At 38.4% G+C, this 25,097-nt stretch overlaps 1 protein-coding gene across 1 annotated transcript in view; it reads left to right on the top strand.

Annotated features, from left to right (window-relative positions):
• Positions 1 to 248: 248 nt before the first annotated feature.
• Positions 249 to 25,097, top strand: part of pcnx4 (pecanex 4) — a 35,178-nt gene continuing 10,329 nt past the window's right edge. Inside the window, exons 1-9 of the mRNA XM_078562274.1 lie at positions 249 to 986; positions 1,842 to 2,018; positions 4,493 to 5,013; positions 6,097 to 6,197; positions 10,231 to 10,353; positions 12,513 to 12,876; positions 14,688 to 14,791; positions 23,157 to 24,223; positions 24,360 to 24,546. Of these exons, the coding sequence (XP_078418400.1) occupies positions 298 to 986; positions 1,842 to 2,018; positions 4,493 to 5,013; positions 6,097 to 6,197; positions 10,231 to 10,353; positions 12,513 to 12,876; positions 14,688 to 14,791; positions 23,157 to 24,223; positions 24,360 to 24,546 (3,333 nt within the window). The 5' untranslated portion in view covers positions 249 to 297. The remainder of the gene's footprint in view (positions 987 to 1,841; positions 2,019 to 4,492; positions 5,014 to 6,096; positions 6,198 to 10,230; positions 10,354 to 12,512; positions 12,877 to 14,687; positions 14,792 to 23,156; positions 24,224 to 24,359; positions 24,547 to 25,097) is intronic.

Below are 25,097 nucleotides of genomic sequence, written 5' to 3'. Positions count from 1 at the left end.
TATTTAGAAAGTTTGTAAGTTGAGTAGTGAGTCACTACCCTTGGTAGGTAATGTTCTGCAATTATATTACATGCTTTCAAACTTGTGTTTGCCTCCCTCAACATCATGTAGGTCTATTTCAACTGCACTGAATTGCGATGCCAAATTTTAAGTGCTTGTCTACTGGGTATAAGAGTGGAGATAATGGCTGTAATCCTAAACTTGAATATCTAGATGTCTTACTGTTAAATTCTGACATTCTCAGGCAAAACCACACTGTGGAAATACTAACGATGTAAAAAAGTGTGCGAAATCAGGATGGGTCCAGATGTCCCACTACTAAATGACTACAAACAGGAATTCTTTTGGAAACGATTTCCACAGACGGCACTAGGAGGACCACGATTCAAACTTGGATACTATGCTCCACCTTACATCTATGTTAACCAGATCATCTTGTTCCTGATACCATGGGTTTTTGGTGGTGTAGGGACTGTTCTTTATCAGCTAAATGCATTAGAAGATTATTGGGCATCAGTCCTTGCTGCAGGATTGATGCTGCTCGCAGCCTTCATCATTCAAGGCATGAACTTGTGGGTCAGACAGAAGAATGTGACTGTTGAAACATTCCCATCTGAAAATACCTTGGCAGATGAGGATGAATTTGATTTTTCCAGCTGTGCTGGGCCGGAGACAATAAAATTCATCATACCTGGAAAAAAATACTTAATCAATACAGTCTTTCACTGCATTCTAGCTGGAGCATTATGTGGCCTTGGAACATGGTATTTGCTACCTAACAGGTTAATGATACTATATGCCAACACAGGGGCAACAGTTGTGCTCTTTGTTTTTGGTTGGGTGACTGTGTGCATTGGAGAATATTCATTGATAATAAATACTGCTGTGGAGACTGCTACATTCCAACCACAAGATACATATGAAATCAATGCGCTTACCAGACCACTATATATTTTTGCTTTCATTGCAGTGGATCTTGCCTACAGGTATACAACTTTTTAAATCTTTATGTTGATGTGATGAGAAATTAGTTGTGGAATTACAACTGAATGAATTGGTCAAGATTATATTTGGATTCAGATTTTGACCTGATTTTCAGTTGTGGATTTCCATTCTGATTTTTGATATTTTAATGATACTATTGCCCATATGACTAGATGTGTCATTTAGATCTGAAATTGTCCAAGCTTAGAAATATTTGGAAAAATTAAAATTACACTTAAAATTAAAAATTATGGAATTTCTCTAGTTTAAATTCTGGAATGCCTTTTAGTTCTTCTGACATTTTAGGGCTGTATTTGAGAACATTATTGGTTTGAGCTTTTGAAGTGGAATAACCTTAATGAACCATGGTTAAAATGTAAAAAATTCAATAAAGCATCTTAATTTTTATGTTCAAGGGAAGTTTGTACACATTTGAGTTTTAGAGAAATGTTTTGTTTCCAATTTGAACCTGTCTCAATGCTACTCACTTTGCAGGAGTGGAAATTAGCCAGTCAGTACCAGAAGAAGAGCTAACCTTTAAGAGCTCTGAAACATGGAGATTGGCATTAATTTAGAAAGCTTATATTGTGGACCGAGAAGGAGAATGTGTAAAGCTGAATTTCTTTTCAGCTACATATTTTGTTTAATAATCTTAAGATTCTTTTTCCGCTCTTGCTGATAGAAATTTATCAATATTATATTGCCTTCTGGTTTGAGCAAATTTTAGTTGCTCACAATATTTAACTAACAGTAGGCTATCTGAACCTGGAGATTGAATTTGGAATAGAGAGATTGATAGTTGTGCATTTTGTACAATGGTGCTTTTGGAATTAATATTTGACTTTTCCTTTCCTCAGATTTACTGTAAACCCAACCCTGCTTCAAATAAATCAGATTTTGCACATTATTTTTGTATTTCTGCCTGTCCTCTGGGCAGTTGGTATTTTGCCTCCTGTGGATGCACTTTTCTTATGGCTTCTCGAGCAAGTCTTAGAATTTGGGTTTGGAGGTTCACCCATGGCAACCAATTTAAGGTAAGATTCAAGTCTTCCCAGTGGAAAGCACGAGATGGTTTAGTAGAAAAGACACGTTCCTCCATAAACTTAAAATTTTACATACGTTTACTTCTCATCCAATAGTTCATAAGCTATAGTATATTTCATGATGGCCAATTTGATATTGGTTGGTCTTTCTGAATCCCACTCTTTGAGGGCCTCATTACAGCATTTGGTGATGCTGTGAAAGCTCTTCAGAGCATTTTGTTTTCTGCAAGGGTTGTGATTGTGTTAAAATGCTGCATAAAATTGATCCTGGTTCACAACATTGCTCTAAATCCTTCGCTAATGTTTTTTCATTTTCAAGTCTACACGAGAAAGGCAATTTTTTTCCCCTCTGATAAATGTTCTTTCCTACCCTCCTCTTCTGAAGGCATTGATTTTCTGAGGTACTGTTGAAAGTGTCAGAGGCCCTTCAGTGCTTTACCAAAGTTACATTTATTCATTCGTGTGAGACATGGCAGTGAATGTTAGTGTGCTATTTATTCAGATGACATCACAGCTAATTTTGATCTTGTCCCCATCTGATGTACATGTGTGCTTGCAGTAAGGGTCACTAGACAATGGTCAGAAGGGGGAAGCATTGCTAATCTCTTTCCAAACTGAGAGGCACTGAAGCTAATTGTTGTAACCTTCTGCATCAACTAACTGGGCAAATAACAGGCATAAAAATGTGGGTAAAAACAAAAAACTGCGGATGCTGGAAATCCACAACGAAAACAGAATTACCTGGAAAAACTCAGCAGGTCTGGCAGCATCGGCGGAGAAGAAAAGAGTTGACGTTTCGAGGACTCGAAACGTCAACTCTTTTCTTCTCCGCCGATGCTGCCAGACCTGCTGAGTTTTTCCAGGTAATTTTGTTTTTGTTGTGATAAAAGTGTGGGATCTTTCTAAAATTTATGATTCACTGATTTGATTTAACCAGGTTCTAAAAAAGTGTAAATTATGCTTTGTAAAGGTTATGCAAAAACTTAGACTGCCTATTATTTTTGCAAACTGTGACACAAATACTTTGCTGTATTTAATTTTATGTCGTTAGGAAGAAAGATCCCTGTATTTCAACATCCTGCATTTTCACTGCCAAGTGTGCAATCTTGAAAAATGTATGTCTAATTCAATATAGCAATTATTAAAGGAACTGAGTAATTGAAGAAAATAAGTGGGGGAAGGGAGGAAATATTTGGAAGAATGTCTGATTGTCTAATTTTTATGTATGTGCATTTCCTGAAAATGAGACTGTGGACTCAGCACAAAACTTTCCATTGTCAGTTACTAGGTAATACTCTGTAAACTTAGTTACAAACACTTTATTCATACAGCAGGAGATTTGTGCAACTTGTTTTCAGCTCCGATTTTTTTTTCCTTAAATACAGGAAGTCAAAAACCGGTGTCTAAAAACAAATTAGCACATTTTCTCACAATGTGTTTAATTGCATTTCAGCCACCAGTCATTATTCTTGCTGTTTTTTTTAACCTAACTGACACCTGCAATTGACCAATGTTCTAGATGTGAAACTTTTGTGCTATAACTTCATAACATTGGAATTACTACATTTGAAAATTACATTGTAATGTAGCAGGACTTGCGTTTTTAAAATGTGTTTATGACACTATTATAATAATGCAATTCATCAAATATATTTAATGCTTCAACAGTTGAAGTTTTATTTGTGGTCTCTCCATAACATCTTCAACGCAACCTGCTCCTGTTCAGGGTTAAATATGTTTAAGTTTCTATTTAAAAATAGTTACCATTTTAAATTAGAACATAGGAACAGGAGTTTGCCTTTCAGTCAATGAACCCTTTCTGCCATTTAATAATGTCATGATTGATCTGTACTAAAAGTCCATTATATCCAGCTTTTCCCTTCATAGCCTTACCTAACAAAAATCTATTGATTTTAGTCTTAAATTTTAATTGACCCAACAGTGCTTTTGGGGATAGAGTTGCAAATTTCCACTGCCCTTTGTGTGGGAGAAAAAAACGTGCTTCCTGATTTCACTTCTAAATGGCTTAGTTATAATTTTAAGATTCTGCTGCTGCCTTGTCGATTCTCCCACCAAAAGAAACAGTTTCTCTGCATCTATTTTATCAAATTCCTTATTGATCCAAATTCCCCTCTCTGCCACACTGACTCAACTTCTTCCAAGCTCTGGATCTGCTTCTACGTTGTTGTTCCACTGCCCCCGGCCGCCTTGTGGTTTTCATTGACCCTACTTCAATTATCCCTGTGCTCTAACCCTGCTTTACCTTTAATTTGATTTTGATTCCCTATGCAGAACACTTGGAAAATCAGCTGGTGTTTGACAATGTTTTCTTTACCCTTATGATCATTAACACAAACATGCACTTGACACAGTCACAGAATTTGTGGCTAATTAAAAATTTCTACTATACAGGTATAGTGTTAGGCTGATGTGTTTAATTTTACATCTGATTTTTATTTCTGCAGGCTGTTGCTTATGTTTATTGTGTCTGTTGGAGTGGTGATTGCAACATTCTTTATCCCCAACACACTTGGTGTGGTGCTGTTCACAACTGGAATGGGATTTATACTTAGTCTCGATCTCACCCAAGTTGAGGCTTCATTCAGATTCTGCTGCAGGACAGCTTGTGCCTCATTGGAATATCCTAAACGTTTTAGGAACCGAATTGGATGGCAGCTTGGCTGGAAAGAAACCTTGATTTATACTAGTCTTCTCACAATGACACTTGCAGAAGCTGGTTTATTGCATTCCTTTGCAAGAAGATCAACTACATCTAGAATAAGTCCTCAGACTATAATAAGCTATATCTTAATAATAACTCTGGTAGTATGGAAGATTTTCCAAGAAATTCAAAGTGCATATGTCCTGTTTGGATTCTTTCGAAATCCTTTATTTCCTAAAGGCATTAGAACTGTGAAAGTTTTTAAGCACAAACAAGCAATATTGATGAAGGCTGGCTTGATTCAAAGGATTCTTCTCAATCTCAGTAAGTTGCCTAAAATGATAATAGGCTGGGTGGTTATTGCTGTGTGTAGTTTATTTCTGGCAAGATGTCTGTTTCTTAATCTCTCTCTCTCTCTCTCTCTCTCCCCTTTTTAACCTCTTTGATCTTTCTTTATTTTCACTCTAAATGGGTGTTTACTAAATTTTGATCTTTCATTTTTTAAAAAGAAGTCTTTAACACACGCAGCAATATGTGACTGGGTAAATTGGGAAGAGACCACTGGGTGGTGCTGTGACATGCATGGTTGTATGACAACTTGGAGGTTGGGGCCTGTGGCAAGAAGAAGCAGTGACTGCTGTCTTGCATTCCTGACTTGAAAGTGCTCCTGTTGAAAGTCACCAAAGACTGGTGTGTCTGGAATTGTTGGAGCCTATGCTGAGGAAAAGGATGACTGGGCCTAGCATAGGGAGAGAGTGGAAAAGGTCTTGGTATCCAGGACAGAGATCCAATGAAATGGAGAGGGCTCCTTTTTGGCATTGTCTTTTTGTATTTGGGAGTGTATTTTTATCTGCTAACAGTGATTAATTCAGTACAGTACTGTACATTTGTACAGAGAGCCATTGCACCCTTCCAGATGAAGGTGCAATTGTACTGAAATGAAAGAGGGGAAAAGAAAAATGGACAAATCATATTAGAAAGTAAACATAATGTTTAAAAACCTGATTGATACAGTGGTACTACACATTGGAATGCAATGCAATATTACAGGGTGGTGAGACAGTTTTTTCTTTTCCTCAAACCTTTGTCATTCAAAGTTCAACTCTGTTTCCTAACCAAAAAGAACTGACTTGAACTTTAATTAACATAGCACTTGAAACTTGTTGGAATGATTTTTTAGTTTTCATTTCCCATTTTCAAGTCATGGTTCTTGCCAGTTGTCTGCAGTATAAATGTACAATGGTGTTCAAGGAGAATTTTTCAGGATTGGAATCAACAAGGTACAGTATCTTTGTTTTTGCTTGATCAATGTTATCCTTTCAAAATGCTAAAACATAGTGAAGTACTTTACATTTTTAGAGACTTTTGTGGGTTAAATTGTTCTAATAGCTATTCTGTTTGTTCTAGTCTCTCCATTTGCCATGGTAGCCTTTCTCTCTGTTGATACTTCACTGCAGGACCTCCACACTGCATCTCTTTGTATTGGATTCACACGGGCATTCCGAATAGTAAGTTTTGTTGTATATTGGTCCAATGATTTTTTTTTTTACTCTTTTGTTATGATTCCCTTAGAGACCAATAACATTTTTGAAGAAAGAATTTGAATTCCGAGTGACCAACTTGAAGGAATTGCATGACAATATTTCAAGTTTTAAGACTTTTATTGTAGCATACGAACTAAAAGCAACATTAATTAAACACTAAATCTAAACTACAGAAAAGATCCCCCCCCCCCCCCCCCCCCAATTAAACATTTAAAATGACTGAAAATCTCTCTCTACAGTTACTCTGTCCCTTAAGAGGACACATTTTTCTCCAGGAACCAGTCCAAAGTGGTTCTTAGCTCCCTTTCCTTTTCCAGTTTGAGAATTTCTCCTTGAGCAGATTTTCATGGTGTGGCCTACCCTGGAGATTCCTCCCTCTAGCTACAGCTAAGCGAATCTTCCAGCTTCATTTAAACCTTCACGACCTTGGTCTCTTCAACCTGAGCACGAGCTCCCACACATGTTCTTGCATGGTGAACCATAGAGATTTGCTGCTTCTGTCTCTTGATGCTCTCTTGGATTTTTGGAGACTGAACCTGTCAATGAAATTCAGTGATTTTTTTTCAGGAAAACCAGTAACCTGATCCTACAATAGTTTCCCATGGACCATTCCTCTCACAAAGCTCATCTCTATGGCAACGTGAAGCACATGGACCTTATATACCCGGTAGAATGTTAATTAGCTATCCTCTAGACTGCCAACTTCATTCTATCTTGAAACTAAATGTACAAACATACAAAATATGTTCAATAACATCATGGCTGCTCAGAATGTGTTTCAAATTCCACAGTCCCATCTACTCCTGATAACCTTAGATTCTTGTAGCTAAGGGAATCAATCAACCTCCGTCTTAAAAATACTCAATGACCCTGCCTCCACCACCTGAAGCAGAGTATTCCAAAGTTGCATAACCTCATGAGAGAAAACATTTCTCCTCATCTCTGTCCTAAAAAGGCGACCCTTAATTTTAAAACCACGCCTCCTAGTTCTGGACTCACCCACAAGAGAAAACACCCTTCCTAAGACTACCTTATCCAGGCCCAATATCCTCGGATACTGAAGCAGTCCATGTCCAAATGCAGCAAGACCTGGACAACATCCAGGCTTGGGCTGACAAGTGGCAAGTAACATTTGCATCACAAGTGCCAGGCAATGACTGTCTCCAACAAGAGAGAACCTAACCATTGCCCCTTGACGTCACTGACATTACCATCACTGAATCCCCCACTATCAATCTCCTCGGGGTTGCCATTGACCAGAAACTAATCTGAACTAGACATATAAATACTGTGGCTACAAGAGCAGGTCAGAGGCTAGGAATCGTGCGACAAGTAACTCAACTCCTGACTCACCAAATCTTGTCCACCATCTACAAGGCACAAGTCAGGACTGTGATGGAATACTCTCCACTTGCCTGGATGAGTGCAGCTCCCACAACACTGAAGAAATTTGACACTGTCCAGGACAAAGCAGCCTGCTTGATTGGCACCCCATCCACAAACATTCACTCTCTCCATCATCGATGCACAGTCGCAGCAGCGTGTACTATCTACAAGATGCACTGCAGGAATTCATCAAGGCTCCTTAGACAGCACCTTCCATATCCACAACCACTACCATCTAGAAGGACAAGGGCAGCAAATAGATGGGAATACCACCACCTGGAAGTTCCCCTCCAAGTCGCTCAGTATCCTGACTTGGAAATATTCCTTCACAGTTGCTGGTCAAAATCCTGGAACTCCCTTTCTAACAGCACTGTGGATGTACCTACACCACATAGACTACAGCGGTTCAAGAAGGCAGCTCACCACCACCTTCTCAAGGGCAACTAGGGATGGGTAATAAATGCTGGCCCAGCCAGTTAAGCTCACATCCCATGAAAGAATAAGATTGTTCAGAATCTTATATACTTCAATCAAGTCACCACTCAATCTTCTAAACTCCAGTGGAAAAAAGCCCAATCTGTCTAACCTTTCCTCATAAGACAGCCCATTTAAAAAAAAACAAAAAGCATGGCAGTTTAAAGTATAACCATTTACAAAACCTGACACTCTTAACACCTTCCTGGGACTTTGGAGCTTTAAGCCTATCCACCATCAGCACAGATGCTTTGGTCATTGTTTACAGGAATGAACACCTTGCACCTTCTTCCCAATAAAACATCTCTCCCCACCCCCCCCGCCGCCTTAACACCCAAGCCACTCAACAGAATTCAGAACAGGTCACATGGCCCTCTCAATTCCTCCCTTTTACCCTAAATTAAAGAGACGGTCTTAAAACCTCACATTTGTAACACTTTAAATTTATACAATTCTTTCCACCTTTTATTTGATCTTAAAAGTCAAAATACATTTTTTTAAAACACATTATGCCTTCAACTGCCAAGGCCATAAACTCTGGAATTGCCTCTCTTTCCTCTTTTTAGATACTCCTTTAAAATCTGCATCTTTGGTGAAGCCTTTGGTCATCTGCCCTATACCTCTTTATGTGGCTCAGTGTGAAATTTTGTTTTATAATGCTTCTGTGAAGCGCCTTGGATGTTGTATTACATTAAAGGCACTATATAAATTCAAGTTGTTGGTCAAATGACCATAGAATTAAGATTAGATCAATTTTTGCTAGTAAATCCAAAATTATATTTGTTCTTAGAAGAATTCTGTTTTTATGCGTTGACCCTTGCTGTTCCTCCAAACTCTGATTCCTTCTATTTTCTTGGCCTCCTTGATGGAGGGGTTTTTCCTCTCCAAGTGTTGTTTTTGACTGGTGGGACTAAGGAGCTGAGAGTGTAGCAGGGGAGTGGAGTTGGGGCTGTGGCAATGTTTTAACAATCCTGTTGGTTTAAAGGGATGCGCTCTAGAAGACTCTGCAAATGTAGAAAGTCATGTAACTGCTAGACAATTAGCTAAGTTCCCGAATGACATCAGTGTGGGCTCCTCCAGAGCACATTCAGGCGGACCCCAACTTCCAGATTTCGGTATAAGTGAGATCATCTGAAATTGCAGTGGCATTGTGGCCCTCAACAGTATCAAACTTTTTAGCATTCGCCGCTATTGGGACTGCAAGATCCTGGCCAATGTTGAGGTTATCAGCACTCAATGTTATTAAGGAATAAATCAGACAGCAACTAATGGAGACCGCACAAATTAAGTTAAATGTGGAAGTCATGAAGTTGTCCGATTTGCATTGCTGTTCCACTGCTTTGCTGTATCGCTTTGCCATACTGGTACCTAACCAAGAGACTTGACTTCTAAACACTTAAAATAAGAAATTGCAGAAATACATAGTAAAAATGCCAATGAAAGTTAGGAAATGTCCATTCAAGTGTAAGTACGTTTTTAACAGTGTGATATGTTGTAATGACTACCAAACAACCTATCTGGCACTGAAATTTACTTTTACAAGTGGAGTCTGATTCCTTCAAACTTTAAATATTTTTGAAGATCTGCAACAATCTAAAAAATATTTTATCTTCTTTCATTTCCTTCTCAATTCCATCTTCTTTCCTTTTCCACTCTATTTTACTTTCTGTATGTGATTTTTACATTGAATTCAACATTCTCAGTTACACTTGCTGGTTCAGACTTTGTGTATGTCAGTAAGGATTCTTCAATCTGATTGGTTGAAGAGAGATGCTATTGCCTGTCCTGTTCATGCAGATCCCAGGTCACCTATGGAGGACATTATGTTGTATCAAATTCCCAATGACCATAAATTGCCACTTGAGGGCCCGCGAGAAGTCTGGGAGCGGCAATAAGCATAATATGAGTGAGTGCTGTTCATTTGCTGTACACTGCAAAATCTAGGGTCAATGTCTTGGTGGTAAGAGACGCCAACATTTTTGGTAGATCCTGAATTTATTTTTAAATCATTTGCCACATTTAGGCTACATTTAAGGAAAAATTGTAATCAATATTTGTATAACTGAACATGTTTTTATTATTTTTAATTTTGATAAATTTTTCATTTTGAAAAACAAGTATCTGGTTGTCTTAATAGGTGTGGCAGAATACAGAGAATGCACTATTGGAAGTGGTAGTGATAGCAATTGTGCGTCTTTCCACATTGCATTCAAGTTTGGTATGGTGGAACGGTATAGGTACAGGAATCCAACTCCTAATGGTAACTGCAGTTTTTATTTTGTCTATTCTCCTGTTGAGTTATTTGCCCCTCAGTATATGTTTTACCAGCAGGGTACAGTTTGTTTTCTGAATCCAGTGGGAACACTGTGTAAACTATAATGTAGATAATTTTAAATGTTAATGGAATTTTACAGGCAATAGCGAAATGCTCTGTGTGCATTTAGAAATATTGTTATAGCATGTGTAATAAAATGCAGCAGCTGAAAATAATGTTTTAATTATAAAATATTTGATTATAGTTTCACTGCATAGTTAAGTTCTGGTTCTGTCCATCTGTGAACTGTTGCCAAAAGAATTATATATTTTTAAAACAGTATCTTAACTGAAGTTCAAAGATGATGGCTCTTGTATAATACATTTGGTTATTTTCTTTTTTTCCCCCCTTTTTTTATTATTTCTACTTTCTGTACTGCTACAGACATGAGGGAAAATATTTGTTCTGGCATTTTTGTCACATAGCCTTTGTCAATCACCTGGCTATATCAGATTTTTATTAGTTTTGTTTTACAAGTTACTGCCTCAGATCCAGGACTCATTTTAGAAATTCAGATTGATAGTTTTGACTTGGAATTAGTGGGTTTATTGAGATGGTAAACTGTATGGACCAGAAAGATTTTGCATTCATGCCCCAGTCTATGACCAGCTAGTGGCACGAGTGGGTGTATGTAATATTTAAACTGAAGAATATAGTAGGCTAGACCAGTCTTGTCCAACTGGCAGCCCGTGGGCCGGATTGTGGCCCCTGAAGCCGGTCAGAGTGGAATAAAAGTGGAAGAGATTCTGCAGAGAGCTGCTCCTCCAATCACAGGCCATTCTTCTCCCACGTTTGCTGCTTATCGGCACCCTTGTCACTAGTGAGCCTGGGCCCGGGGTTGGGGTGGATGGACCAGAGAGCTGGGAATAGGATGGAACAGGACCAGAGTGCCAGGGCCCAGCAAGGGGGTTGTGGGGCAGGATCAGAGTGCCAGAGCCTGGGTGGGGTGGGCAAAGGGGGGAACCAGGACCAGAGTGCCAGGGCCTGGCGGCGAAGAGGCTGGCTGTAAGGCCTCGGAGTGAGACACTCTGGAGCCCGGGGGCAGAGGAGGGGAAGATGCTGGTTGACGTGTGAGAGATTGAGTTGGGGAGTGAGTAAATGTTTGCCTTACTCCCAGTCTCAGGTTTCTCACTTCATCTCACCACCATACACCAACACATACTCACCCTCACCCACTGTGAGTAGGTGTGTGTGAATGAGCAACCTGAGACTGGAAGTGAGCCTGTCACACACGCACTGACCCTCTCATACTTTGGTTATTTTTATTAATTATTCTTTTTTTAACTTAACAATTTAATGCTATGACGTTGCTTTATTTTTGCTCAGCAATTGTGTCTTAATACCTCAACTTTTTTAAAAAATTCAGTTTAGTGTTGAGCCAATCTTATCTTTCCGAAATTTGCTCATTGGCACCTTGAGTGAGGCGAAAAATGGAATTGTGGCTCCTCCAAGCGACATGGGTGGACAAGCCTGGGCTAGACTGAGGTTCAGTGTGCTGGATTGGTGTCAGAGAGGGACATGGGTTTCCTGACACTACTGCATTGGCCATATGAGCAGAACTGCTTTATGAATCTTTCTGGTTTATTAGAGAGGAAATTAGATTGGAATTTTTACTGTTATAAGTATTTGGCCTATCTTTTTACAATACATTAGATTTTAGGCCACTAGTTTTCTTTGTTTAAATTGATGTATTGATGTTAATTGTGTTCAGGAGGTATAAACATACTGTAGATTAAGTTGCTTAAATTTGCTTTGATTGTACTTATCTGCTCCTGGACAGAGAAGAAACAGTAGCGCTGGAAATGTTCCAGTGCCATTATTGCTTTAAATATTACTGTTTCCAGTTGTGCCAACAATCATTACTCTGATTCAGCGCTTTCAGTTCTTTTGTTTGTTGAAGTTACTATGAAGTGCCTTGGAATTTATTTTTTGTTATTAATTCCAAATGAATGAAAGTGGTTGTAGTAAATGAATTACAAAAATAAAAGTTAAATATTCATAATGAATTTCAACTTAAATGTATATTTTAAAAAACAGTCCCTTTATTGACATTCTATTTAGAATTTGGAGAGTTTTATAACCCACTTTTATATTTCCTTTTGTAGGTCGGTATTATACGAGATCGTTTCTTTCAAGCAATTTCCAAGCTCAAATTTGCTTTGACTGTACTCATTTCCTCCTGGACAGAGAAGAAGCAGCGCCGAAAGTCTTCTAGCATCATAATCATTTTAAATATTATTCTGTTCCCAGTTGTGCTGACGATCATCGTTCTTGCTTCAGCACTTTCGGCACCTTTACTTCCACTGTTCACACTTCCAGTGTTTTTAGTGGGATTTCCAAGACCTAATAAGAGTTGGCCTGGATCGGTGGGTGCTGCTGCATGCATATGTCCTGATTCTGTATATTACCAACATATGATGCACAACCTGGCTGCTGCATTTTGTACAGCGTTTTCTGCTGGCAGTTTGGGTAGGTGAAGAATAATTCCATGTTTGAATGTTGTTGCTCTTGATGACCTGCGAGTATTTGCTCAATTTTTCTAAACTCAGCAGAATTTCTTGAACTATTTTAATATACGGAGGTTGGTCTGTTGATCTACTTTTGTTTCACACTGATATTTCAAAGTGCTCAAATGTCCAGACAACCTGAAGATTAAAGGTTCGGTTTAGCCCATTGCCTAGTTATAAACGTGAAAATAGGTGCCAAGTTGGATACCCTTTACTGCAATATGTTCTCTCTGCTTGGGATGAAAACATTAGAATTTCAATATTGCAATAGCCTCAGGGCGCTTTCATGATTCCATTCACTTCATTTGGAAGTATTATGACATGGCCAATGGTAAAGGCTGAGTTATTCAAATCCCAGAGGGAAACTTGAAAATACTGTCATAACTCATTTTTGCAATTTGTATCTTTTGAGATGCAGGCTTTGAATTCAGTAGTAATAAGACTACCGAGTCTCGAGGTTTTTTATAAAACAAAATTGAACAGAAAGATTATAAACACATACATACGTCTGTAAAATTACATACGTCTACAAAATTACTACTATAATAACTACAAAAATCTCCTAATTAATCTGACTCAGTTAGACCCCCGGTAAGGCAACAGTAAATCTCCTAGATTTAAACAGACACCTGGAAAAGTGCAACCTGGACAGTTGCATTCAAAATGAGTTTCAGCTCTGGGTCCTTGCAGATAGCAGCTTGAGGCTTCTCACACTTGTTGGATCTTAAAAATGCCTCTGCCTTACACACAATCTCCTTTATACATATCTTTCTCATCGAATATAAATTTTCCATTGTATCACTAGGCTTTTAATTTCACCTCTTCTAACAATAACATCCTTTCATTCCACCAATTTTATTAGTAATTAAAAAAAAACACATTGCTTGACATCTTCTAGCTAGGTGCAATATTTCACCCATTCTTTTGAGTTGTTTATATAAAAATGCAAATTGCCCCCTTGACACCTATGTTTCTAAACTTCCCCATGTTTCTAAACTTCCCCATGTTTATCTAATTACCATTTCAAACCTTCTTCCTTCTATACATCAAAGCCTCTAGACCAGATGTCTTTAATCCAGTTAAGACACACAGACACCACTAAACTCTATTTTAAAAAATAATTTCCGATAACATTATAGACATTAATCTCTTCATGACCAGAAGGAAGACTTGTAAATCAAATTAATTCTATGGAGAGGATTAGTTCATTGATGATCTTTGACATTGAGATGTCCAGAAATCTAATGTTCTAACATCAAAATGCTTATCAAAATGATATCTTTTTAACTCATTTTTTCAAGACTTTTATTTACAAATGGCTATGACCTTTCTTTGGTAACCTTTAATTGTGGCTTAAAAATTAAAAGAAATCGGTGTTACTGAGTGGAAGTTTGTGCTGTGTGTAAACTCAAATTTGTTGGTCTGGGGTTCAAATTCAAACATTTTTAATGCGAATTTTAAATAGTTTAATTCTTTTACTGCTGTCATTGTGAAAAGTATTTAATGCCAGAGACCACAAATGCTGGAGCTGCATGGTCAGATTCTAACTACTACAGTTTTTGCTTTAAGTTTTTACAGAATACAATGAATCCATATGTAAACATACATATATTCATACATATATGTATATTGTATAATAGACTAAATTGGTTCTTCACTACCTTTTCAAACGATGTATAATGGAATTTGTCAAAGTATATGTTTATATTTATCATGTTTACCTTGGCATAAAATTCTGGTATATATGCTAATTTTATGACATTTTATTTTAAGGAAACCCTTCACCTGGCTCTCATTTCCTGTGCCGCTTCCAGGACAGACTGATATGGGTCTTGATTTTGGAAAGAGGTTTTGGTTATTGCTGTATTAGCGTTAAGGTAAAATGGCTCCATCTCCCGGTGAAAAACATTGTGGGGCTGGGTGATGATGTGCATTAAATAATTAAAATATAATCTTGTATTTTGATTCATATCTAGCTAAAACTAATGGATTCAAGGTCTCTTCTCTGGCTGTAGTGCAAAGGTTTTATGTGGAATGAGTTTGGGCAATTTCAAATTAAAGTTCTAGCAAATATGCCAACAGTTCAAAACTGGGGCTGAACCACAATTGTTTGTCTTGAGCAGAAATAATCTGAACAGTCTTGTTATTCATACCAACTACAAACTGTCCTTTTGAATTAATTTTTGTGTCCAACAAAGTTACAAAACTGTTACCACCAAATTTTATTCTATTTGGACGGTAGAGAAAGAATGGCAATTTGGTAACCATTTTTAAGCAAAAATCACAATTGTGATTGTTATGGTTGAAATATCCTGAAACTGATCGTATAGATTGTTGCCTCTCATTTCTTTATATACTGAGCAGCTGACCTAGCATTTCAGATGCCCCATAGAAATCCAATTTGTGATGCCTGATAACAACTCATTGTGCTGGTGCCAAACATTGGAAAATTGATGAGCTTTTTGTCTTTCAGTCCAAAGTATATAGCAATCACTATCACAGATTTGTTACAGTGGAGAAGGAGGCCATTCAGCCCATCGTATCTGCACCGGCTGTCCGAATGAGCATATTGCCTCGTGCCATTCTCCTGCCTTCTCCCTGTAATCCTGCAGATTATTTCTTTTCAAATAATCACCTAATTCCCTCTTGAATGCCTTGATTGAACTTGCCTCCACTACACTTTTTCAGGCAGTGCATTCCAGACCCTAACAACTTGCTGTGTGAAAGTTTTTTCTCATATTGCTTTTGCTTATTTTGTCAATTACTTTAAATCTGTACCCTCTTATTCTCTTATCTTTTCATGAGTGGGAAAGTTTCCCCCTGTCTACCTACCCAAGCCCCTCATGATTTTGAATACTTCTATCAAATCTCCTCTCGGCCTTTTCTCCAAGGAAGAGAGTCCCAACTTCTCCAATCTATCTTCATAACTGAAATTTCTCAAACCTAGACCCCTTCTCGTAAACCTCTACTGCACTCTCTCCATGGCCTTCACATCCTTCCTAAAATGTGGTGTCCAGAACTACAAGCAATACTCCAGCTGAGGTCTAACTAGTGTCTTCTACAAGTTCAACATAACCTCCTTGCTCTTGTATTCTAAGCCCCCCTTTTAATAAAGCCTAGGGTACCGTATGGTTTATTAACTGCTTTCTCCTGCCATCTTTAATGACTTATGCACAAAACACCCAGGTCCCTCTGTTCCTGCACCCCTTTTAGAGTAGTGCCCTTCATTTTATACTGTCTCTCCAGGTTCTTCCTACCAAAATGTATCAGCTCGTATTTCTCCACATTGAACTTCATCTGTCACCTATCCGTCCATTCTACCAACTTGTCTATGTCCTTTTGAAGTTCTACTGTCCTCCTCATAGTTTACAATGGTACCAAGTTTTGTGTTGTCCACAAATTTTGAAATTGTTCCCTGTACACTAAGATTTAGATAATTAATATACATCAGGAAAAGCAAGGGTCCCAATACTGACTCCTAGGGAACTCCACTGCAAACCTTCCTCCAGCCCGAAAAACATTGTTATGGCACAATAGATGGTAAATGCTGAGCTGTTCAAATCCCAGAGGGAAACTTGAAACAACTGCCACAACTATTTTACAATTTGTATTTATTTCGAGGTGCGTGCCTTGAATTCAGTAGTAATAAGACTGAAAAGTCTCCTTTTCGATCGTTGAAGATATTCTGTGTTGTACATTCAACTTCCGTGAAAAATATCCTATCGGTTTCTTAATTCCAGTATCATCATCTTGTAACGATACAGCCCCAATGCCTATATGGCTTATGTCAACAGCCAACTTAAATTGCTTGCCATAATTGGGTACTGCCAAAGCTGGTGGTGGTGTTAATACAGTTTTCAAACTGTCAAATGCCTCCTGACACTTCTGTGTCCATTGAAACTTGTTGCTCTTTTTTAATAGTTCAGTCAATGGAGCAACCACACTGCTAAAATTTGGTACAAATTTCCGATAAAACCTACTCGTGCCCAGAAATCTCAAAACTTCTCGTTTTGTTGTAGGCATGGGGAAATCCATGATAGCCTTGACTTTCACATCTCTCGGAGCCACCTTACCATGTCCAATGTACGGCTTAGATACGTAACTTGAGTTTTTGCAAATTCACTTTTAGCCAAGTTCATCACTAAATTAGTTTCTTGTAATTGACAAAACAATTCTTCCAATGATGCAAATGCTCCTCCCACGTTTGACTGAAAACTATCAAGTCATCAATATAAACAGCACAATTGCTCAGTCCTGCAATTACTTTAATTGTCAGTCTTTGAAATGTTGCAGGTGCATTTTTCATACCAAACGGCATGACTTTAAACTGATATAGTCCGACTGGTGTCACAAAAGCTAATATCTCCTTTGCCCCCTCCGATAATGGTATTTGCCAATATCCTCTTAGCAAGTCAATCTTTGTGATAAATTTTGATTGTCCCATTACCTCGATGCAATATTCCAACCATGTTATAGGATATGAATCCGCTTTTGTCACTGCATTCATCTTTCAATAGTCCACACGTAGCCTTTGTATTCCATCCGGTTTCAGTACCAGCACAATAGGCGAATCCCAGTTACTGCAGCTAGGCTCAGTGGTAGCGATCAGTGATAGCATTTTGAAGCATGAATTCAATTTCTTTCTGTTTACGCGATAACTTTGCCGGTTTTAACGTATAAGGATGTTGCCTTATCGAAGATGAAACTCCTACACATATTTCATGTATAGCTAAATTTGTCCTCCCCAGCTTATTCCTACAAATAGCCTTGTGTGACTGCAATAGCTTCCCAAATCACTTTGACACTTGTCTGGAAGGTAACTCAATATTGCATTTAAATTTTCAAGCATCCCCTCATTATCCAATTTGATTAGAGGAAAATCAATTTCAGAATCCTGCATTTCTACCTGTTTCTCTTTATCTAGCACCACTAACACCTCCTTTTGGTCCTCTTCCCTGTCAAGGTACTTTTTAAGCATATTTATATGACACACCCTCTGCTTCTTTCTTCTATCTTGAGTATTTATTAAATAAATTACTCCACTCAGTTTCTTTTCAAGGCCCATTAAACCTTGCCTTTAATAAGTCACCCGGTACTAGTAACAGGACTAGCACTTTTTACCCAGCAACAAAACTACAAGCCTTAGCTTTCCTGTCTGCCCTCACTTTCATCACTTGCTGTGACATCTTTAAATGTTCCCTAGCCAACTCACAGGCTCTGTCCAATCTTTCTCTGAAGTTTGATACATAACAAACCACTGTTTTTTCCTGTGCTTGAACCTCAGAACCCACAGTACTTTTACTTCCAGAACTTTTCTGCACCCCAGTAATCCCAACAGATTTTCCCTGCAATTTCCAACACATTGACTTCGTGTGTCCAACTTTATTACAATGAAGACACCTCAATTTTTGAATGTCACTTCTACCCTCAACACCTTCCCTTTTTAATGAAAAAAAACTTCCTGCGAGTTTCCACATACTTCTCTTCCCTGACTACCCACCTTCCTTTCACCTTCCCACTTTTTATCCTTTCTGATTTGAAAAGGTGATGAAATAAAGGTTTAGCTCTACGAACTAATTCAATCACCAGCTATCTCTGCTGCTTGTCTTACCGTTTTAACCCTCTGTTCCTCCACGAGTTCTCACTACCGAAGGAATTGAATCTTTAAATTTTTCCGAAAGAATTACATCTCTATGAGCTGCATATGTCATCTCTATCTTTAATGCCCGTATCCACCAGTCAAAATTACTTTGTTTTACTCTCTCAAACTCAATATAAGTTTGCACAGGCTGTTTTCTCATATTCCTAAATTTCTGCCTGTATGCCTCGGGAACCAACTTGTATGCATTCAAATAGACTTTTTTACCACATTATAGTTCACCGACATTTCTTCTGACAGTGAAGCACAAACCCCATGTGCTCAACAGACCAACCTGGATTGTAACAACAATGTCCAATTTTCCGGTGGTCATTTTATCCGTTTGGCTATCTTCTCAAATGAAATAAAGAATGATTCAAACTTCAGAAGAGCTTGTACAAATTTAAACATCTCCCCACTGGGTTTTAGGTTAAAGGTTTTCTCATCATTAGAACTTTCCTGAGCATCTGATGTCTCCTTTTTAAAATCCAGCTTCTTAAGCCAGTACTCTGTCTCTTTCCTTCATTCTCTCTTCCATTGCTAACTTTTCCCTCTGGAGATCAAGTTTTCGCATTTCCATTTCTTTTTGAAATAATCTCTCTTTTCCCTTTCTTTTTCTGCTGCCTCTAGTTCTAGTTTTTCCTTTTTCATTTGCCTCCAATTCAAGTTTACTCGGTTCCTTTGCTTGTTCAAATTCAAGCCTCTTCATTTCTAACTGAAGTCTCACTACCTCCAGCTGTGATTCACTAGTGTCAGGTATCACTTCCAACTTTAAATGCTTGCTATCATTTCAACTATGTCTGCTTTCTTTGCCCCTACAGGTAACCTCCAACTGCAACTTATCCGCCAATTCTGTTAATTTACCCTTAGATACATTTTGTAACCCAGAGTTATATCTTCTACAATTTACATCAATGACTTAGATGAGGGGAGTGAACGCATGGTAGCTAATTTGCAGATGACACAAAGATAGGTAGGAAAGTATGTTGTGAAGAATACATAAGGAGTTTGTAGACAGATATAAATAGGTTGAGTGAGTGGGCAAAAATCTGGCAGATGGAGTATAGCATGAGAAAATGTGAAGTTGTTCACTTTGGTAAGAAGAATAAAAAGGCAGAGTGTTATTTAAGTGGAGAGTGACTGCAGAATTCCGAAGTACAGAGGGATCTAGGTGTTCTCGTGCATGAGTCACAAAACGTTAGCATGCAGGTATGGAATGTAATCAAGAAGGCTAATGGAATGCTATCCTTTTTGTTATGAGAGGAATTGAACACAAAAGTAAGGATGTTATGCATCAGTCATACAGGGCATTGGTAAAACCACATCTCGAATACTGTATGCAGTTTTGGTCTCCTTATTTAAGGAAGGATGTAAATGCATTGGAGGCGGTTCAGAGGAGGTTTACTAGGTTGATACCTGGAGTGAGCAGGTTGTCTTATGAGGATAGGCTGGACAGGCTAGACTTGTATCCAAGAGTTTAGAAGAGTGAGGGGTGACTTGATTTAAGTATACAAGACCCTGAATGGTCTTGACAAGGTGGATGTGGAAAGGATATTTCTTGTGTGGGTGAATCCAGAGCTAGGGGACACTTTTAAAATTAGGGGTCGCCCTTATGGGACAGAGATGAGGATAAATTTTTCTGAGAGTTGTGCAACTTTGGAACTCTGTGCCAGTGGAAGCAGGGTCACTGAATATTTTTAAGGCAGAGGTAGATAGGTTCTTGTCAGGCAAGGGAATCAGAGGTTATTGGGGGTAGATGGGAATGTAGAACTTGAAACACAAACAGATCAGCCATGATCTTATTGAATGGTGGAGCAGGCTCAAGGGGCTTCTGCTCCTATTTTGTATGTATGTTCATAAGTATGTTCCAGAAAAGTTTTAGCCATGGATACAGCCATTTTTGCAGTCTCACCACTTTTAAAAATACCTCACACCAACTCCTGAATTCAAAGTGCTTCTCGTACTCATAACCTTAAGATTCACCAACTCCAAACCAATCAAGGAATTTCAAATATATCCTGCAAAGAGCCCCCAATTTTGTTATGGCACAGCGAATGGTAAATGCTGAGCTGTTCAAATCGCAGAAGGAAACTTGAAACAATTGCCACAGCTATTTTAAAATTTGTATTTATTTCGAGATGCATGCCTTGATGGTCTTATTACTACTGAATTCGAATCTTATAGGTTTCTTACAAAACTAAATTAACCTTTATTAAACCAAAAAAAATGATTTTAAGCACATACATAGGTTTACAAATTACTACTATAATAACTTCTAAATCCCCTAGTGAATCTGACTCCCAGTTACACCTCAGTTAAGGCAACATTAAAAAACACAGATTTAAACTGACCCAGGCAAAGCACACACCCTGGACAGTCAAATGCAAAGTGAGTTTTTCTCAGCTTTGTTTCCTTGTAGACAGCAGCTTCAGGCTTAGATGCTGGAGGCTTTTCACACTTGTGTTAGATCTTAAAATGCCTGCCCTTACACACAGCCTTCTCCTTTATACATATTTTCCCCATTGAATGCAAATTCTCATTGTTTCACAATGTCTTTGGACTTTACCTCTCTAATAATAAAAATTCTATCATAGCAATTTTACCAGTAATCTTTGGGAAAAATAAACAGACTGTTTCTTTACGTCTTCTGGCTGGGTGTAACATTTCACCCCCTCTTTTGAATTCAGGCTACTCTGGTTTATTTAAAAATGCAAATGTTTCCTTTACACCTCACACTCTAAAACTTTGCCCATGTTTACCTATTTAGCATTTCAAACCTAGCTTCTCTTCTTACATCAAAGCCTTCAGACCAGCTGTCTTTAATATCATTAAATCCCACACACACCCATAGACACAGACCTCACTATTACTCTACAATAATTTTCATAATGTTATTGGAATCTATTATATCTTCCTGAGGACATCCATTAACTATTATTCTCTGTTTTCTGTCACTCAACCAATTTTGTATCTATTTTGCTACTGTCCCTTTCATTCCATGAACTATAACTTTTCTCATAAGTCTGTTGTGTGGCACTGTATCAAATGCTTTTTGGATGTTCCTGTACACCACATCAACAGCATTGCTCTCATCAATCCTCTGTTGTCTCTTTGAAAAACTCCAGTAGATTAGTTAAACATGATTTTTCCCTTAAGAAATCTATGCTGGCTCTCATTAATTAACCCGCATTTGTCCATGTGACTATTCTGTCCCAAATTATTTCCCCACCACCGAAGTTAAACTAACTAGTCTGTTAGTTACTGGGCTTATCCTTGCATCCTTTTTTTGAACAAGGGCATAACGTTTGCAATTCTCCAATCCCCTGAGTCTAAGGAAGACTGAAGAATCATGGCAGTGCCACTGCAATTTCCGTTCTCACTTCCCTCAGTATCCTTAGATGCATCTCACCCAGTCCCAGTGCCTTATCAACACTTAAATACAGATAACCTATCCAATATCACTTCCTTATCAATTTTAAACACTTCAAATGCCTGAATTACCTCCTCTTTCGCCATGGCCTGGGTAGCATCTTCATCCTTGATAAAGACAGATGCAAAGTATTTATTAATACCTTAGCCATGACCCCGCCTCCATGCACATCCCCTAATCGGCCCTACCCCTCCTTTCACTATTTATATGCCTGTAGAAGACTTTGGGATTCCCTTTCATATTAGCTGACAGTCTCTTTTCATACTCCCTCTTTGCTTCTCTTATTTGCTTTTTTGCATCCCCTCTGAACCTCTGTATTCAGCCTGGTTCTTCTCAATTGTACTTTCTACCTGACATTGGTCATAAGCACAGTTTTTCTTCTTTATCTTAATTTCCACCTTCTTTGTCATCAGGGAACTCTGGCTTTGTTTGCCTTACCTTTCCCTTTTGAGGAAATATACCTTGACTTTTCCCATACCATTTCTTCTTTGAAGGTAACCCATTGTTTAGCTATTGTTTTTCCTGCCGACCTTTGGCTCTAACTTATTCAACCCAGATCTATTCTTACCCCACTGACGTTGGCATTCCCCCAGTTAAGCGTTCTCACTCTGGGTTGTTCATTGTCCTTTTCCATAGTCATCCTAAACTTTATGATACAATGATTCTTGTCCCCTAAATGTTATCCTACTGACACTTAATCTATTTGGCCCACCTCATTCCCAAGAACCTTGTCTGTCAAAGTGAATTTCAACCCAGGCCCCAAAAATGAGCGTGGAGTAGCCTACTTTTGCCACCAGTTCTTCTGCCCAGTTGAATCCTAAAGTCCACATAAGTGGAGTTCATGACATTGGTGTATTGAAGTTCTCAGCAGTAGTCATATGCCTGTCCATAGGGAAGAAAAATGTGAAGGATAGTCACCTTGTGCTTATCTCATTTCTCACTATATACTGGATGGCGTTGGTGGAGGCTTGGGTGTAATATCCAGTCTCTTCTGTCAGCCAAGAATGATGTGAATGCGAGTAGGAGAGAAACAAAATAATTTTCCACTCAAAAATATAACAGTCCACTGGAGTTCTGATTTCATGATTGTGCAATACTTGTAATCAAATAGTGTTTGCCATTTTGATAGACTGATTTTTATATTTGATGTGAAATGACTTTTGTTTATTGTCAGGGTTTAGAGCTACAAGAGACATCATGCCACACTGCTGAAGCTCGACGAGTGGATGAGGTGTTTGAAATAGCCTTTGAACAAGACGACCAAGCAAAAGCTTGCCCTATAAATCAGCATCTTGACAACATCTTGACTCCATGTGCTGTACTACCAGTAGAAGTTTACTCTGATGCACGGAATGTTTTAACAGGAATCATTGACTCTCATGAAAATTTAAAACAGTTAAAAGAAGATTTTGCTAAAGTTTTAATTTGGGTACTCCTACATTATACTAATAAGTCAAAATCTTCTGAAAATGTTCAGGACAACCAGCCATTACAACAAAATATAACCTGGTCAGATGAGTATACAATTACTTCAGTGCAAACAGAATCTTCTAAAAGTCCCAAAGATTCCTACAGCATAAATTCAGAAACATTTAATGAATGGTCAGATGGTGATATGTTTGAACTGGAGTCCATTGGAAGAAAGACTAGAATAAGTTTAGTTAAAAACACCACAGATGTGCAACAAATGACTACAAAACCTATAATAACATCCATTCCAGGGAGTCTTGAAACACAAAGCTTATCGCCTGATATGAATGATGAAAAATTACTAAAAAGAACTCCTACCTATGGACTTCCTGCTACTGACAAAGGAAGAGAAAGACATATGGAAACTGGTAACTGTGAAATGGGCCCAGTGGTTGTTTTCAGTTCCCCTTACTCAAGTAAGCTAAAAGTGCCAGAAAATTGGCGATCAGGACCTTTCCCTTCTCTACTGCTTCAAGAATTGTTGAAATCCTTCCCTGAGGATTGGTATTCATTTGTTCTTACTCTCTTGGACGTTGTTCACTCTGATGAAAAATCTTCCATTATCTTTGAAGTGAAAGGAGATGAGACTTTGAGAGATATGTATGCCCAGGTGGTGATGACTTGTTATGGTGTAATGTTAGGAACAGACTCTACAGTCCCAAGCCCCAATCAAGTCTTCAAGGTGTATTCTGGTGATATACCCTGGTCTTTGGGTTTAGATTGGCTGACTCAAAAGCCAGAGCTGTTCACACTTGCTCTAAAGGCATTCAGGTAATTAAAATGTGATGCTTTTCTCGAAGAGCTGTTGCTGTTGAAAATCCTTGGTTAATTGGTAAAACTGCAATTAGATGCAGTTGAATTAATTGAAATGCAGAATGTGATCATGGTGAAACATTTCTTCACATAGGTATACCTTCAAGCTGATGTTTGACAAAGCCAGTCTAGGTCCAGTTGAAAATTTTGTCGAGTTGGTGAATTATTTGGAAGAATATGAGAGAGACTGGTTCATTGGTATGGTATCAGAGCCTCAGTGGCAACAGGCTGTACTGCAGGAAAAACCTTACCTCTTCTCCTTGGGATATGACCCCAGTCTGGTAGGTACTTTTAACTAATAAAGGGAAGGAAGAATTTTTTTTTTTTGTTTTCTTATTCTAACAATTTATTTACAAAATAAAAAATTAAATTTTTTTTCTCCCAAAACCTTAAGCATCAATAGCCACCATATTAACATTTGTAGTTCCTTTTGTACCGGTGTGGCTCGGTGGGTAGCACTCTTGCCTCTGACTCGGAAGGTTGTTGCATTGGTGTTTGTGTAAATTGACGGCTGTGTTTCCCAGAGCACAACAGTGAGTACATTTCAAAAGTACCTTGTTGGCTGTGAAACACGTTGGGATGGCCTGAGGTCACGAAACCCAAAATATAAGTTTTCACCTTTTTTTCGGAAGTGAAACTTGTTTCTACTGATTCAAACCCCAGTCCAGAGATTTGATAAGCTCATGTTTACGTGCAGTACCGAAGGAGTGCTGCACTACTGGAGGTGCCATCTTTCATAAGACGTAGGAACAGAGGTAGGCCATTCAGCCCATCAAGTATGCTCTGCCATCCAATGAGATCATGGCTTACCTGATAATCCTCAACTCCACTT

The sequence above is a fragment of the Cetorhinus maximus genome, chromosome 18, assembly GCF_964194155.1.
Source record: "Cetorhinus maximus chromosome 18, sCetMax3.hap1.1, whole genome shotgun sequence".
NCBI lineage: Eukaryota > Metazoa > Chordata > Chondrichthyes > Lamniformes > Cetorhinidae > Cetorhinus > Cetorhinus maximus.
This window is presented reverse-complemented; position numbering and strand designations above follow the sequence as displayed.